The sequence below is a fragment of the Monodelphis domestica genome, chromosome 5 (genome assembly GCF_027887165.1).
Source record: "Monodelphis domestica isolate mMonDom1 chromosome 5, mMonDom1.pri, whole genome shotgun sequence".
NCBI classification, from domain to species: domain Eukaryota; kingdom Metazoa; phylum Chordata; class Mammalia; order Didelphimorphia; family Didelphidae; genus Monodelphis; species Monodelphis domestica.
Window position 1 is genome coordinate 115,523,829 of NC_077231.1, and position 16,271 is coordinate 115,540,099.

Here is a 16,271-nt window from a genome sequence, read left to right on the forward strand (position 1 = left end):
TTTACAACTGAGGAAATGGATGCAAACAGAGTTTAAGTGACTTGCCCAAAGACACACAACTAATAAGTTCAAATTGGAAACCAGATTTGAACTTAGAAATTCCTGACTCCAGGCCCAGCATTCAGTCCACTATGCCATCTAGCATCCTCAAGACTAATAGGTTTAATTGGGCCAGTAGGCAATTGAGATTTTAAAAAGTGAGTGAAAAAAAAATGCACCAGGGTAATATACTACAGTCTTTATCATATAAAAACACACACAAAAAATCAGCTATGATAATTATTACTTCACTAAGTTATTCACTTACCTAAGTGAATGGTAAAGCTTTCTTCTAACTTCCTTTGATCTTCATAAATTCTTCCATTTGCTTCCACAGATTCTCTAAACTGACTGGGTTGGACTTTAATTTCTTCACTGAAATTTGTTTTTTAAAAGGTTATTATCAAGTTCTAAACAAAAGCACGTTTGAAAATGAAAAAAGTAGAAACTGAACTAGAAAGGCACAATTAACTCATCCTTCAAACTAATCCTTAATGTATCCATGGAGACAAAACAGGACTACAATCATCCAATAAGTTCTAATTTTTAACATTCAATAGTTTTGTACACATATATTAGAGATGAGCCAATACTTGTCTATAGGCTTACTATGAACATCATGCAATTTGCACTAAAACTATGCATCACTATAATTATCTAATAATTTTACAAAGTGTTTTATAAAAGAATTCTTGACTTCTTGGTGAGTTCATTCAGTGCATTTAAAATACATTTATTATATTATAAAAAACATCAACTTTTTTCCTTTCTTAAATTTTATTTTTCAATTAACAAGCACTTCTTTTCCCCCCCTCAAACCATTCCTCCCAACTTAAGGGGAAAAAAGAAAAATATACATAATTAAGAAAAATAATTTCTTCAGCTGGATTCCTAGTGTAAAAAATAGTCTTATAATTAATGCATATTTTAAATGAATTTTATCCTGAACTTGACAAACATGTCCAGATCTGCTCCTGTCAAAAATGTAAAATAGGAACTTTTTAAATTATCTGGTGCATATAATGAGAACACGCTGCCAGGTATTCTATCTGATCCAATTAACCAAGTGCTTTTCTGATGCCTCACCATAGTGTGGAGATGGCCTAAATTCTTAAAGGCCTTACCCTGCATGCTAGGGTAGTGGAAGCTCTGGCATGTCCTATCATGATTGAAAGTCTCTGAGAATGACCCTGACAACACACTAATAGTTTGTTTTATGCAGATTAACCTAGCTAAGGAATAAGAAGCATGTGACCATTAGATTGGCCATCTAATTATTATTTTGGCCTTGGCAATCTCTGAAAACAAATAATCCTCCAACCGATGCAAGCCATGGTGTCACAGTGGTATAAAAGGGGCAAAGGGTACTAAAAATCAGTTTTTAGACCTTGAGTTGGCAGAATATTTTATCTTTATCAGAATATTTAAAGGATATTTGTCATCACACATTTCAGCACTAAGGATAAATATCTGAAATATCTACCATAAAAATAATTGCCAGCTGATAAAAATATGCAATTCCAATTATTTCAATGAGGAAATAAAAAATAAAAACAATTGAGGCAGAAAAACCAGGATGTCTCTGATATAAATGCATGGGAAATTTACCAACCAATTAAAATTTCAAAAGAAATGCAAAGAAGATGAAAGCAAGGACACGTAATATGATCATAAGAACAAGGTACAAAGAGTCAAGTCTAGAGCTGGGAGGTTCCTGGGTTCAAATATGACCATAGATACTTCCTTGCTGTGTGACCCCAGGCAAGTCACTTAATCCCAATTTCCTAGCCCTTACTATTCTTCTGCCTTGAAACCAATATATAGTACTGATTCTAAAACAGGAGGTAAGTGTTAAAAAAACAAAAGAGCAGAGGCAGCTGGGTGACTCAGTGGATTGAGAGCCAGGCCTAGAGACAGAAGGTCCTAGGTTCAAATTTGTCTTCAGATACTTCCTAGCTGTGTGACCCTGGGCAAGTCACTTAACCCCCATTGCCTAACCCTTATCACTCTTCTGCCTTAGAACCAATACACAGTATTGAAGGTAAGAGTTTAAAAAAAAAAAAGAGCATGGTATAATCCTGTAAAAATAATGCCAAGAATGTGCAGAAAGAGCTAAGGCTGATGAAGGAAGCTAATGGAAGAGGGCCTCTGAATGGAATAGATGAGAAAATGACGATTGACCATACAGAGAGAAGGCAAAGATGCTCACATTATTTTCCTTTTGTTTTCTCTGCTGAGGGAAATGAACTTTGTAATGGAAATGACAAAAAAAATGACTAACAGGGAGTTTCATATATTAGTAAGGAGGAGGAAATAAACTGAATTGCTTCTGGGAATTATAAACCCCCATTACTGTCCTGAGTTTTCCATGAATGCTGACTCACTTTTAAATTTTTTTAACAATTCTTACTTTTAAATTAAAAATAATTTTAAAAAAATTCTTACTTTCTGTCTTATAACCAATACTAAATATCAATTCTAAGGCAGAAGAGTGGTAAGGGCTAGACAAGTGGGGTCAAATGATTTGCTCAGGATCACACAGCTAGGAAATGTCTGAGAGGTCAGATTCGGACCCAGGTCCTCCTGTTCCCAGGCCAGACCCTTTATCCACTGAGCCATCTACCTGTCCTTACTCACTTTTAAATACTAACGTTCTACCAGTCTTGTTATATGGCAGTGAAACATAGAACCTTATGGGCAATAAGGAAGCCACCAATGAGAAACTGAAAAAAGGAGTAAAAGATATCATATCAAGGGGTTGGATAATAGGAAAAGAAAATGGAATAGTCATATTGAAGGAAGATGGGACAATAAGTGATTATCTGGAATGTTCCACTAGTATTTTTGCAGTCTCAGGGGAAAGAGAAGAAGGCCTTCAGCACGCTGGATGGCCTTCATGTAGTAAATGAGTTACAAACTCCACTCCTGGAAGGAAATCCCAAATCAATGAGATCAAATATCCATTTGAAAATCTGAGTAATAAAGTAGTGAAATACATCAACATAGCTAATTCCTTGATAGAAATGAAACAAAATATCTACAGGGACAGAAAAAGCCCCAACCACAAGAGGAATAGCAGATGCTAAAGGGAGTAAAGAAATTGAGAACCAAAATAAAAACCAAATTTCCTATTTGCCAGAACTGGGATTTTATCCGGCTTCAATATTATATCTAATATTTAATAATATCTAATTATCTAAAAATAATATCTAATAATAATTATATCTAAAAGAACTTTTACACACTACTTCCCACCCCTGAGATTAAGGCATAACATTTATTTCACAAGAGCAGTTAGTTTATTGATGTGAGTTCTTTTACACAGATTGATGTCACTATATAGATTTGAAACAACAATAATCCTCCCAACATGTAGCAATGTATTAAGCACAAGACCTGAGTCTGAAGACCCTATTTTCAAGTGTTACTGCTACTATTTCTTAGCCAGGTGACTTTGGCTATGTCATATCATCACTCTGAAGCTTAGTTTCCTTAAATGTGCCAGCTACCTCACAAAGTGTATCCTTATTTGGCTACTTCTTAGCCTTAGGACTGCTATAAGGCCAACTTAGCTAGAAGAAGCTGTATTAAGAAAAGTAGTGTCCAGGATCAGGAAGTGCTGGCCTCTCTGTATTCTGGTTCAGTTGTGCCATATCCCAAGCATTGTTTCATTTTGGGGGTATTATATTTTAGTTAGGACATTAACAAACTGGAGAGTAAACAGAGGACAATTAGAATGGTGCAGGCACCAGTAAGTCAAGCTATATGAATATCAGTTAAAGGAACAGAGAAATACTTGACCTGGAGAAGAAAGCCTTAGCCCAGAGAGAAGATAATAGCTGTCCATAAATAATTGAGAAGCTTTGTGAAATAAGAATTGGCTGGTTTTGTTTGGCCTTAGAGGGCAAAACCAGGAGCAATGAATGGAAATTGAAAAGAGATAATATTTAAGCTTGATATGGGATGGGACTGAAGGGATATTTTTAAGAGATGCTGGATTCCCCCTCTTTGAAAGGATGGATGACCACCTGTTAGGGATTCTTGTTCAGGAAAGAGACAGTCTGGATTGCCTTTAAGATTCTTTCCAAATCTAAAATTCTATGGTTCTTATTCTTGTGCCTCTGTTATGCTCTGGTAGAAAGGGAAGTATATTAATTTTCTCAGGAACTCTCTCACCAATTGGTTTAGGAAGTGACTGATTCACCAACAAGAAAAACTTGCATTTTATATAACACTGTTTTAATGACAACATTGGTTTTATAGAATTAATTTAATTCTCATTGAGCTTGTATAAATTCTAACTAAGAGGAAAAGGAAGTATACACAACTTACTCCCATTATTGCTTAAATATATTATATAATATTTAAATGTATTATTTAAACATTTTTACAGGATGCCTTATCCATTACCAAAAATAATAAACAGCTCTTCTCTATCATTTTGAGATTTATGCAAAATTTGGAAAATAAAGCCTAACATCAAATGAAGATAACAAATCATAGAATTTCCATTGAAAGAGAACTCAGAGATAATACAAGCTATACTTTAAATATGAAATTGTTTTACAACATTCCAAACAATTGGTCATGCAGGCTCTATCTGAAGTCCTCAAGTGACAGAGAATTCATTGCCTTATAAAGCAATCCCTTCCCACTTTTGGATAGTTCTAAATGTTGGGAAACTTTTCTTTATATCAACCTAAAATCTGCTTCCTTACTGCTTCCAGTCACTGATCCTAATTCTGCCTTCCACAGATAAGCAGAACTAATCTGTGATACTGACTCCCACCTATCTAATTGATAAGATTAGACATATTAAAGAATGCTTTTAAAATGGCTAAATGCTTAATAAATATATCCAACACTGTCCCATAATATTATACTTTTGTAGAAATATATTTCTATTTCATTAAATATTTCCCAATTACATTTTTAAAAACTTTTAACAGTCATTTTAAAAAATTTGGATTCTAAATTTTCTTCCTCCTACCTTCCTCCTATCCTTTAAGATGAAATGATGTGATATATTATAAATAATCATGTCAACTTAAATACCAATTTTTTACTTTCTCTTTTTTTGGCATTATTCAGAACTACTATGCTTCTTAGGTAAAATAATTGTATGTTTCCTAGTAATGTTAGAAAACAAGTAATGGTGTTGTGAACATAGAGGCTCAAAAATAGTATTCTAAATTAATCTGCAATAATAAATGTGTTTTAATGACATAAATATAGCTATCTGTGTAAGCCCTAAAGCAGTTAACATTACTAGAAAATACATATATTTCAAAATTGTTAACACTAGATGTATACATTTTCTTTCTACTTTTAGCTCTCTCTTTTTTTAATCTGGAAAAAAACTCCAATGTTGGAGGTAACAAATTTAAGTGCCTCTATCAAGTTACTGCTTGCCTAAATTCAGATCTCATGCCCATCATTGCTTCAGAGGTATGCGATTCAAATACGAGCCATTACCAGGCTGCTTCAGAACACATATGGACAGGCTACAAAGTACATTTGACCAATTTGTCCTGTAGGTCAGGGATAGCACTTGGCAAAAATGGAAAGTAGGTTGCTCTTGTATCCCTTTCCATCCAATCCTCATCAAACACCCAATCAGGTTGCAAATATAACCTTCTCACAAAAGGAAGCAAAATGATAAACATTTATAATAAGGTCTAATACTTAAAAATAGGAACTTCATAAAATACAATGCTGAACTCAAAGGAACGAACATCATTCAGTTCATTTTAAAGTATATTAGGAATTGAATTTTGGGTCAAATGGTATCTTAAAAGGAGAAATATTTTGTGATAGGATCTTTCTTATCACCCTACATATCACAGTAGGTGTGCAATGCCTCACCAGTAAGACAGACAGGCCCTGCCTGCTTGGTGCTCACTGTTCTTTAAATAGGCAATGACATTTACATTCCCCAAATAGCAACTCTCAGGGATGCCATTTCACTTCTAATCACTGACAAATGACCTGACTTTGTTCTGCATGGAGATATGAAAACATGGGTAAGAGGCCAATTTTAGGAGATAAAAATACTAAACAGACAAAAACTTTTAAGATTCAGATTAGAAATGATTTGGATACAAAGTGACTATATGAACGTATGAATGAAGTATATAATTACCTCTAAATGTATATAGTATATCTCTACACACAGAAAGAAGTCACTATTGCATTAAGTAAATACCTAATTCAATGTATTCTGGCAGCTTTAAAAAATTGAAAATAGCTTGGACGTCTTAAAAAAATTGAAGATAGTTTGAGAGAAAAAAGTTTGAGCCCAAGAGGTGACACAGGGGATATTTTTTGTATTGCAATTAGTCATATATTTTAAACTAACTTAAGCATATGCCAATTCAAAAGAAAAAGTGATATAATGAAGATAGGTGGTATTAAGGTTTATGGACTTAAAATATTTTTGAAGTTTGCTCCAAGGAACAAAACAAATACCAACAACAAGAAAACCCAACCTCTCCCAGAAAACCCTCCACACCACACAAATCAAGCAAAAACTGCCAATAATTTAAGAGATGTTAAAAGAAAAAACAATTATTTTGAAATTCCACCTCTCAGGGATTTTATAGTAAAAAAGACATTTTCCCCAAAAGATTCAATATCTACACCAGTTGAGTTAACAACAATAAATGTTCAATATGTCAGATGATCAATACCTGATGGAGCTGTTGTTTGGATTTTTTAGGTCTTGGTGAAGTTTTATCACCCATTCCTGATATTCCTGTTTTTGGATGGCGGTTGACTGTTTTAGCTCATTGGTCCATTTATTCTCTAAGACCTAATAACAGTATCCCAAACAATTAATTTTATTTTAAAAAGAAACATAAAATACAGCTACATGAATGAAAGGCATTTCTTTTTTACTTACCTGTTGGGATTCAAAATGCTGAGCAGCCAATGAGTTTACATCCTGATCTGTTAGTGACTTTCCCAGTTCCTGCATTACTTTATCCATTTCTGCACCTTGTCTGAAGAGAGAGGAACCCAAAAATTAGTTGAGGTAGTAAACCTTCTAGTCTGAGGCCTAGGGTGGAAGTCAAAAGACTCAGTTCCAATTTCTGAGAGCTTCTCATGTACCTGAGCAGTTTCATTGTTCTTATTTCCTCATATGTAAAATAAGGATAATAATGCCTGTTATACTCTTCCCTCTCAGAATGAAGAACTACTTTGTTAAAAAAAAAAAAAGCATTTGGGGGAAGCAAGGTGGCTTAGTGGATAGAGAGCCAGGCCTAGAGTCTGGAGGTCCTGGGTTCAAATGTGGTCTCAGATACTTCCTAGCTGTGTGACCCTGGGCATTACCTAGTCCTTACCATTCTTCTGCCTCAAAACCAATACTTAGTGTCAATTCTAAAACAGAAGGCTTGAGTTTGGGGGGAGGAGGGGGAGAAAAAGCATTTGGTGATTTACAAAACTGACACTGATAATTTTTATAAGTTATCAGAAACTTTGCTGCAAGAGAGATGTGTGTCTCAAATTAATGTATTAGAGGACATATTCAAATCTAATTTTTTTACTAGAATTTCATTAGGATAATTCTTATAAATAAAAGCACAAGGCCTTTTACATCTTTAGATTTTTTGAAGCACATACCCTGCAATCTATATTTAAAATACATTTTTCATAGAATAAAGTGATTTTCTTTTTTATCATCAGAGACACAAAGCACTGTGGAACTCAGCAGACTTAGACTGAAATAAGACTTTCCCTAAGTGCCCTTTTTAAAAAAAAATAAAATGAAGGGATTAGACAATAGTATTCTTAAGGTTCCATCTAGGTCAGAGAATAATGGCAAGAAACTGAAATCCACAGGAGTACAGGGTACTTTTCCCTCAATGTTTTCCACTGAAGGCAAGAGAAGCAAAAAAGAGAAATTAATTTGGAAAGTGACAAGCTGGCTAGAAGAGTTTGTATGTTAGGACCATAGTTTAAGAAACAGGAATGAGAAACTGAAGGCCAGAGATAAAGTATACTTTATAAAGGTTTGCAGGAGTGTATTTGCCAGTTTGGCAAATATAATCAATGGTGCTTTAAAAGAAATGAGTCAATTACCTACGTATAGCTCCCAAGCTAGATACTATAGAGAGTAGCTTCAATGAAGAAAAAGGAGCAAATGAGACATTCAGAAATCCTTAGGAGATAAAAGCCCAAAAAATTCACTAATAATATCCATAGCTTCCAATATCTATACACAAATGCCCAAAGTTTAGGCAACAATCAAGGAAACATGGAGATTTAAAGCAAGAAGGCAAATTTAAGTTTATAGGTATAAGATTTGGAGCAACAGAACCCATGGCTGAATTATGGTTCTAGATAATTGTACCTTAATGAAAAGATGTTAAAGAGAGGAGTGGAGTGAGGAGGGTTATATGCATTTGGATAAAAGTATCTATAATTTCTTTACTTGCCTTAGTAATAATTTCCATCGTTCAAAAAGTGGAGGGCCCCCATAAGGGGAAATTCTAATCTGGATTTAATTCTCACTATAAATGAGAAATCACTTAACAGTGAAAATGATGGGAACAGTAAAGAAAAATCATCATTCCATCTTAAGAATCTATGATAGAAGAGAAGAAATCAGGGCATAATTTCATATGTACAAAAGATTTGAAGAAAATAGATTTCAAAGGGTTCAAAAGAAAGATTATAGGAAAGGTGGATGCTCAAGAATGATATTCTGAAGACACAATGAAAAACAAATCCAGTACAGAAAAAAGTCACCAACTTAAGATGACTTCTTTTTTTTTTAAACCCTTACCTTTTGTCTTGGAATCAATACTATGTATTGGTTTCAAGGCAGAAAAGTGGTAAGGGCTAGGCAATGGGGGTTAAGTGATTTGTCCAGGGTCACACAGCTAGGAAGTGTCTGAGGCCAGATTTGAACCCAGGACTTCTAGTCTCTGGGCCTGACTCTCAATCCACTGAGCCACCTTGCTGCCTCCCAACTTAAGACTTCTTAAAAAGAAATGCACAAAAATGGAAGAGAGTAATGGAGAATAACAATAATAACTAACATACTAAAGCTTTAAGGTTTGGAAAATACTTTACAAAATATCTCATTTTATCCTCATATTATCCAGGGATGTAGGTACTATATTATCATTACTATTTTACAGATAAGGAAATGGAGGCAGAGGCTAAGTGATATAATAAATATAAGAATGGGTAAATTAATATGTGGGAGAGGTAGAAATTGAATACAAGTCCTCTTGACTCCAAGGCCAGTTTCCATCTAGTATGCCTTGCTGTCTCACACACACTTCCACTGCACTTTCCAAAATATAGTTTTAATATCAATTAATGTCTAATTCACTATACATTTCACACACTCTCCAAGAACCTCCATTTCAACCTGTACCTGAAGAGAAATCCCCTCTACAATATGCCTGACAAGTAGCCATCTAGTAATCTGCTTGAAGACTTCCAGTAATGGATAATCCACTATTGCCTGGGATGGCTACTTCTGGACAGCTCTAATTGTAAGGGATATTTCCTTACACTGAGTTGAAATTTGCCTTTTTGTCTTCTCCCTATTTCTCTTTGTTTTACAAACCTTTGGAGACATACTGTGTTGTTATCATTTTAGTGCTAAACGATTCAGTCCTTACAATGCTATGAGATAAATGTCATTGGATCTTCATTTTATAGATGAGGAAACTGAGACTGAGACAGGCTCAGTAACTTGCACAGACCCCACAATTAGTAATCCTCTTTGATGTAGGATTCAATCTTAGGTCTCCTGTCTTCAAGGTCCAGCACTCCTATGCTACCTAGATTCCACAGAACAAGTCTTGTCCCTCTTCCCCACTGCAGGCATTTGACTGTCTTCTTACTATATTTTTATTCATTCTGGGAACTATCCTGGCTAATTTGGAGATTTTTCTGAAAAGAAGAGGCAGACTAGGTCAGTGTAGGAGAGCTGGCTACATGACTTAGTCTCTCAGTGGTTTTAGAGACAAATTACAGAACTAATTGCTAATGAGCACTGGCAGAGAGTTTTCTCACATGAACTCATAGGTGTGACAAAATGAATATGAAATAATGAAATAAGGTTTCATTTGTTAGAGATATGAGATTTGTATGCAAAAATCACACATACATGTACAACTATACATGATATAAGTTCCCCCTGGTGGATGATGCATGTTGTTGCAGATTTTAAAGTTTAAAGAGAATTACTGAAAACAAAGCTTTAATAAATAATTGAACTATCGAGATTCTCAGAACCTTTCTTCTAAATTTAAATGGGAACTATGAGTGCAGACAGATATTTAAATATAAAATCTAGAGCAGTGGTGTCAAATTTAATAGAAATGGGACCCACTAAATTGTACACTAAGCTCTCAACAGGGTGCATATTGACTTAGTTTTTAGGCTATTAGTATGTAATCTACATTTTATTTTAGTTTTACATTTATTTTGTTAAATATTTCCCAACTAGATTTTAATTTGGTTTAGGTAGCAAGAGGAAGTATATTGAAGGTCGCATGCTTGACACTTTTGATCTAGAGGTTTCCTTTGGTTAGTCACTGAGATCAGAGAGATTTTATTACATTCATTTTAGGCATTAAAATATATCAGTTTGACAGGTCAGGCTGGTTAACTCTAGTTTTGTGCAGTCCTTAAAATAAAATGAAGGAAAAAAAATTATATTGAATTGTGAATTAAGGTATTATCATATTCTCTTAAATGTTTAAAAGGCAGTGAGAGAGACAGTGAGGTATAATGGATAAAGAGTCAGTCTCGGAACTGGGAAGCTCTGGTTTCAAACTCTATCATTAACACATACAATTGTGTGGCCACAGGTAATCCATTCAAACTAAGATAAGCTGTAAAAAGAGTTGGTGATTATATCCAATAGGGGGAGCTTTGACACTTGCAATTCCTCATAGTGATGAAATCATAGGTCCAGGCACAAACCAAAAAACCTAAAGTGATATTGAAATGAATAAATGGAAGAATAATGCAAAAATCTGTAAGCTCTACTTGGAATGGTACCTGGATTGCTAAATTTTGAATAATAAAAACACACAACAGCTATCACAGCTCTTTGACCATTACACTGGATGCCTGCAATACTAAGTCTTCCACTGTGTTATAAAAAAACAAGAAGTTTTTGAACTAATATCTTTAGTTGGGTAGTCCTTGCTTTCCTTAACTCAAGGGCCATATCAAAGTAGAAATTGAACTTATTTCCCAAAGAAGTAAGAGTGGACTTGATTAGGCAGCTCATATAACAAAGATGTCAGAGCTAGTGAATAAATCAACAGAGGAATGTCCTTTTATAAACTGAATTACAACAGGAGGTGTTCCTTCTTTTTATCATGAATCAAAATTAAGAGGAGGTATCCTTTTCTTTTTTTTTTTTAAACCAAAGACAAAACAAAAAGAAGAATTCACATACTTTTCTGGGAAGACAGATGTTGCTATCTTGTTCATTTTGGCATATAGGTCAAAGACCTGAACTGAAGAATTTCTTCTTTTGGGGGGCATTTCTCCATTTTTAAATTTCACTATTACCCATTAGTCTGACTCAGAAATTGCTCATGTCAGAGAGTTGTCTATTTAGTAGGAGAAACTGGCCTCAAATCTCACAACAAGCATAGTATTTATAAATTTAATTTTTTAAAAAGGGGTCCCTGATTTTGCTTAAGTGTGGAATCTAGGTTCTTTCTCTTCCACAGCACCAATATGGATCAGGCTGGCTCCATGGGGACCCAGCTGCAATGACCCCTCTTGAACTAAACTGTTCCCTCATTTGAACTCATAGGACTTTGTACTTCTGCTGAATACTCATTCCTCTCTTAGCTCTCCTGTCTGACTGCTCTCTCTCAGTCTTCTTTGCTGGATCTCCCTCCAGGTCACATCTACTACATGGGGTAGTGGAGACCAAGGATATCTCCAAAGAGTTTACATTTGGCTCTCTTCTTTTCTACTATACCAGAGATTTTTAAGCTAGGGTCTGTGATCTCATTTTAAAAAAATTGTTTTTGATCACTGTATTTCCTTTGCAGTTCTATAATTTTTATTTTATGAATTTCAAAGTCAATAGATATCATGAGACTATCAAAGAAGTTGATGACACAAAAAAGTTTAACAACTCCTACTCTATACTATTTCACATGGTAATTTCATTGGCTTTCATGGGTTTAATTATCATCTCTATGCAGATGCTGTTCAGGTCCACCTATTCATTTCTGCTTATGTAGATATCTCAAATGGATGTCCGAGAGACATCTCAAACACATTTCTAATAAAGAATTCATTATCTTTTCCTCTAAATCCTCTCTCTTCCCAGCTTCCTAATTAATGTTGAAGATACTACCATTTTTCCAATCACTCAGGCTCACAGCCTCAGTATCATCCTTGACTCTTCATTTAAACTCACTCCACATATCCAGTCTGTTGCCAAATCTTATATTTCTACCTTCCACATTCTCTTCTCTATACTTGCACTTCCAAAATCATACTAGAGCAGGCCTTCTTCACTTCTAGTTTAGACTACAACAGCCTACTAGTTGGGCAATTTGCCCAACTAGTTTCTCCCTACTTTGGTCCATTGTCCATTTGGCTTGCCAAATGGATATTTCTATAGCACAAGTCTGACCATGCCACCCTATACTCAATAAACACCAAGGGCTACCTATTACTTTCAGGATCAAATATAAAATTCCCTTGCTTTTCAAGCCTTTCACAACCCATCCCTTTCCCACCTTTCCAGTTTTCTCACACTCGACTCTTTGATATTCCTCTTAGATGTTATTCCATCTTCTAACTCTACCTTTTCAATAGCTATCATCCATGCCTAGAATGTCCTTCCATTTTGTCTCTTGGGTTTCCTGGCTTCCATGAAGTCTCAATTCAAAATGCATCTTCTGCATATATCTTAAATGTACTTAGTTGTTTGCATGTTGTCTCTCCCACTTTGAATGCAAACTCCTTGAAAGCAGAGACTATGTTTTTTTGCCAATCTTTGTAAACCAATTGCTTAGCACGAGAGTCAACACACACACAGAGAACTTATTAAATGCTTACTGACACCTTGCCTGCAAACAGCACCTTGGACAGCACCACCAGCCAAAAAGCAGAAAGAGCAGTGACACCCTGCTTTATTCATTATTTATTTATTGGAGCTGGCCTTGCTAGCCTTTGTTACTGTCTTGATGAGGCCCCCTCAGCTCATTATGGCTAAAGATGGGAGGATTAGGTATTATTTTGAAGTGAAGCTGATTTTTGTGACTTTGGCTGCAGAGGAGGATTGTTGTGGGCCAGAACATTAATGGAATTAGAATAGCTGAAGTTAATTCTCATACACCCAAATAACTAAATGGTTTGGTTGTGAGCCAAGATGCTGTGGAGTAGACCTAGGGTAATGTAAATGAACTTTTCCCCAGGCAAGTTAACTTGGGACCTAGTTGTGGGTCTTTTAGGTAAAGAGTATATGAGGTAAGGGGCAGCTACGTGGCTCAGTAAATAGAGCACCAGGTCTAGAAACGAGAGGTTCTGGGTTCAAATCTAACTTTAGATACTTCCTAGTTGTGTGACCTTGGACAAGTTACTTCACTCCCATTGCCTAGCTCTCACAACTCTTCTGTCTTGTAATCAATAACTTAGTATCAATTCTAAGACAGAAGATAAGGTCTTTTTTTTTTAAAAAGAGTATATAAGGATAGCTCTAGGACACTGAAGAGGAAATTTTCTTGCAGACTGCTTTTATCTCCTTATGGAAGATGGTATAGATTTTGATTTTGTTAATAATAGGAGCTGCAAGTGTGAAAATTCCCTCCACTGAGATAGTCTGACACCTTATCTATAATTTACGGACTTATAGTGTCTATGGGAAAGGCGTGATTGAAAGAACCTGCATCTTCCTGATTCCAAGGCTGGTCCTTTATCAATTCTAATACATAGCTCCTTATGACTGGAAAAATGAGAAAATTTAGGGGAACATAATTTATTATATTCTGAATGTAAGTGTGGATTAGGGAACAATTTAAACAAACACTTCCCATACCTTAGTTCATGTGACCACATTCCTGAAAAAGGCAGAGAAAACAATGTACCAGAGCAAGTAACCATAGCAGTTTTCTTGCCATGGAGGCACATGGTCAATAAAACAGTCTTTTGCCCTCTGGATCAAACAGTTTATGTGACACAAATTGAAATGTTTTTTTTAATATTATTTTTTCCCAATATTAATAAGTATCAAAGAGTATTCTGGACTTAAAAAGAATAGATTTGACAACAAATGAGCAATGAAAATAGGATTTAAACTAAGGATCAACAAGCTTAAAATGCAACCACTGATGGCATATTTGAGAGAAACTACATAAATCAACGTGGACCTGCAACTTTAATTTTAAGAACTGGATTTAAATACAACAGGAAATTATTTGCATTTGTAAGAAGGAAGGTTTTTCTAATTTATTGCTTCAATTTTCTAAAAGTTCCTAATATTCTTCCTCTGGACAAGTGTATCTAACTGTACTGAAATATGGCAATTAAGAATAAGAAGTGAAATTGAAATACCTTTCTCGTAACTTTTTCAGCTCTACATCTCTTTCCCCAATAAGTTCTGAGATACTAACAAAGTAATTGTGCTCCAAGTTTAAGAGAGTTTCAGAGGCTGGAGAATGGATTAGGTCATGGTAGACATCTGCAAAATCTTCATCCCAGCTTGGCTCTTCAGGTCTTGCATGCTCCAATGTGGTCTATCAGATAAAACAGACACACAAAAAATCACATGGAATGTTTTCTTTTAAAATTTTGTTGTTCAATTGTGGTATATGATGGTGATGGAATACTATTGTGCTATAAAGAATAATGAATAGGATGATTTCAGAAAGAACTGGAAAGACCTATGTGAAATGATACGGAGGGAAATAAGCAGAACCAGGAAAACACTATACACAGTAACTGAAACATCATGGGACAATCAAATGTGGCAGATTTTGCTAACAGCAACACAATGATCCAAGACAATTCTGAGGAAATTGTGAAAAAGGATGCTATCCACAGCTAGAGAAAAAACTGTTAGAGTAGAAATGCAGATGAAAACATATAATTTATAACTTGTGTATTTGGGTATATGACTTGGGGTTTTGGTTTTATAAGATTATTCTCTTACAAAAATGAATAATATGGAAATATGTTTTGAGTGATAATACATATAAAACCCAGTGGAATTGCTTGTCAAATCCGGGAACAGGAAGGGAAGAGGGGAGGGAGACAACACAAATCATATAACTTTGGAAAACATGTGTAAATTTGTTATTTAAATAAAATTTATAATAAAATAAATGAAATTTTGTTGTTCAGTCAGTTATGATTGTGTCCAACTTTTTATGACTCCATTTGGGGTTTTCTTCACAAAGATACTGGAATGGTTTGCCATTTCCTTCTCCATCTCATTTTACAGGTAAGGAACTGAAGCAGTTAAATGACTTGCCCAGAGTCACACAGCTAGTTAAGTGTCTGAGGCTAGATTTGAACCTAGGAAGTTGAGTCTTCCTGATTCCAAGCCTGCCTGGCCCTCTATTAATTGTGCCAATTAGCTGTCCATTCCTTTTAAAATATAATACTAAGATTATATTTTAAAAAAACTCCTTTCCTTCCTATTGTGGCTTTTCTACCTGTTTTCCCTCAAATTTTCTTGTAAGTAAATTGTGATACAAATGTGCAATACAATGTACGATTTAAACTTTCTATCTATTCTTTTATCTTTAATATATAACCAGTTGAATTCACTTTTTATTCATACACGTCCTTAACATTTATTTCCTCTAAAAATTGCTTCAAATAACCTTTAGAAACAGACTAATATGAGGGAGCTTATAACCCCCTGGCTGGATCCCTCCATCCAAGTCTCAGGTCCCTGCCTCAGGGCACACTCAATTCAACCCAGGGAAAGCTAATCTTCTTATCTGGAGCCCTCGCCCAGAGCTCGGGGAAGCCGCGGCCCCTCCCCCTCAGAGAGCAGGGTCTTCGGAAACAACAGCAACCCTCAGGACTGGCAAAAAGGCCTCGGGAGCCGGCTATTCTGAAGGCCACATCCTGAAAACAACCTGACCCAGTCGAGGGGGCACCCAGACAGCAGGGAAACAGAGAGAGAGGGGGGAACTTGTAACCCCCTGGCTGGATCCTTCCATCGGAGTCTCACGAAAAAAGTCCCTGCCTCAAGGCATACTAAATTCAACCCAGGG

At 35.4% G+C, this 16,271-nt stretch overlaps 1 protein-coding gene across 3 annotated transcripts in view; it reads right to left on the bottom strand.

Moving 5' to 3' along the window:
- The window catches only part of C5H12orf4 (chromosome 5 C12orf4 homolog), a 54,398-nt gene that overhangs the window by 24,683 nt on the left and 13,444 nt on the right, over nucleotides 1-16,271 (bottom strand). For all 3 annotated transcript variants that reach the window (XM_007503755.3, XM_007503756.3, XM_001365828.3), the window contains 4 exons: nucleotides 14,599-14,780; nucleotides 6,941-7,040; nucleotides 6,729-6,850; nucleotides 308-414 (listed from right to left, as the gene is read on the bottom strand). In XM_007503755.3, coding sequence (XP_007503817.1) covers nucleotides 308-414; nucleotides 6,729-6,850; nucleotides 6,941-7,040; nucleotides 14,599-14,780 — 511 coding nt within the window. The remainder of the gene's footprint in view (nucleotides 1-307; nucleotides 415-6,728; nucleotides 6,851-6,940; nucleotides 7,041-14,598; nucleotides 14,781-16,271) is intronic.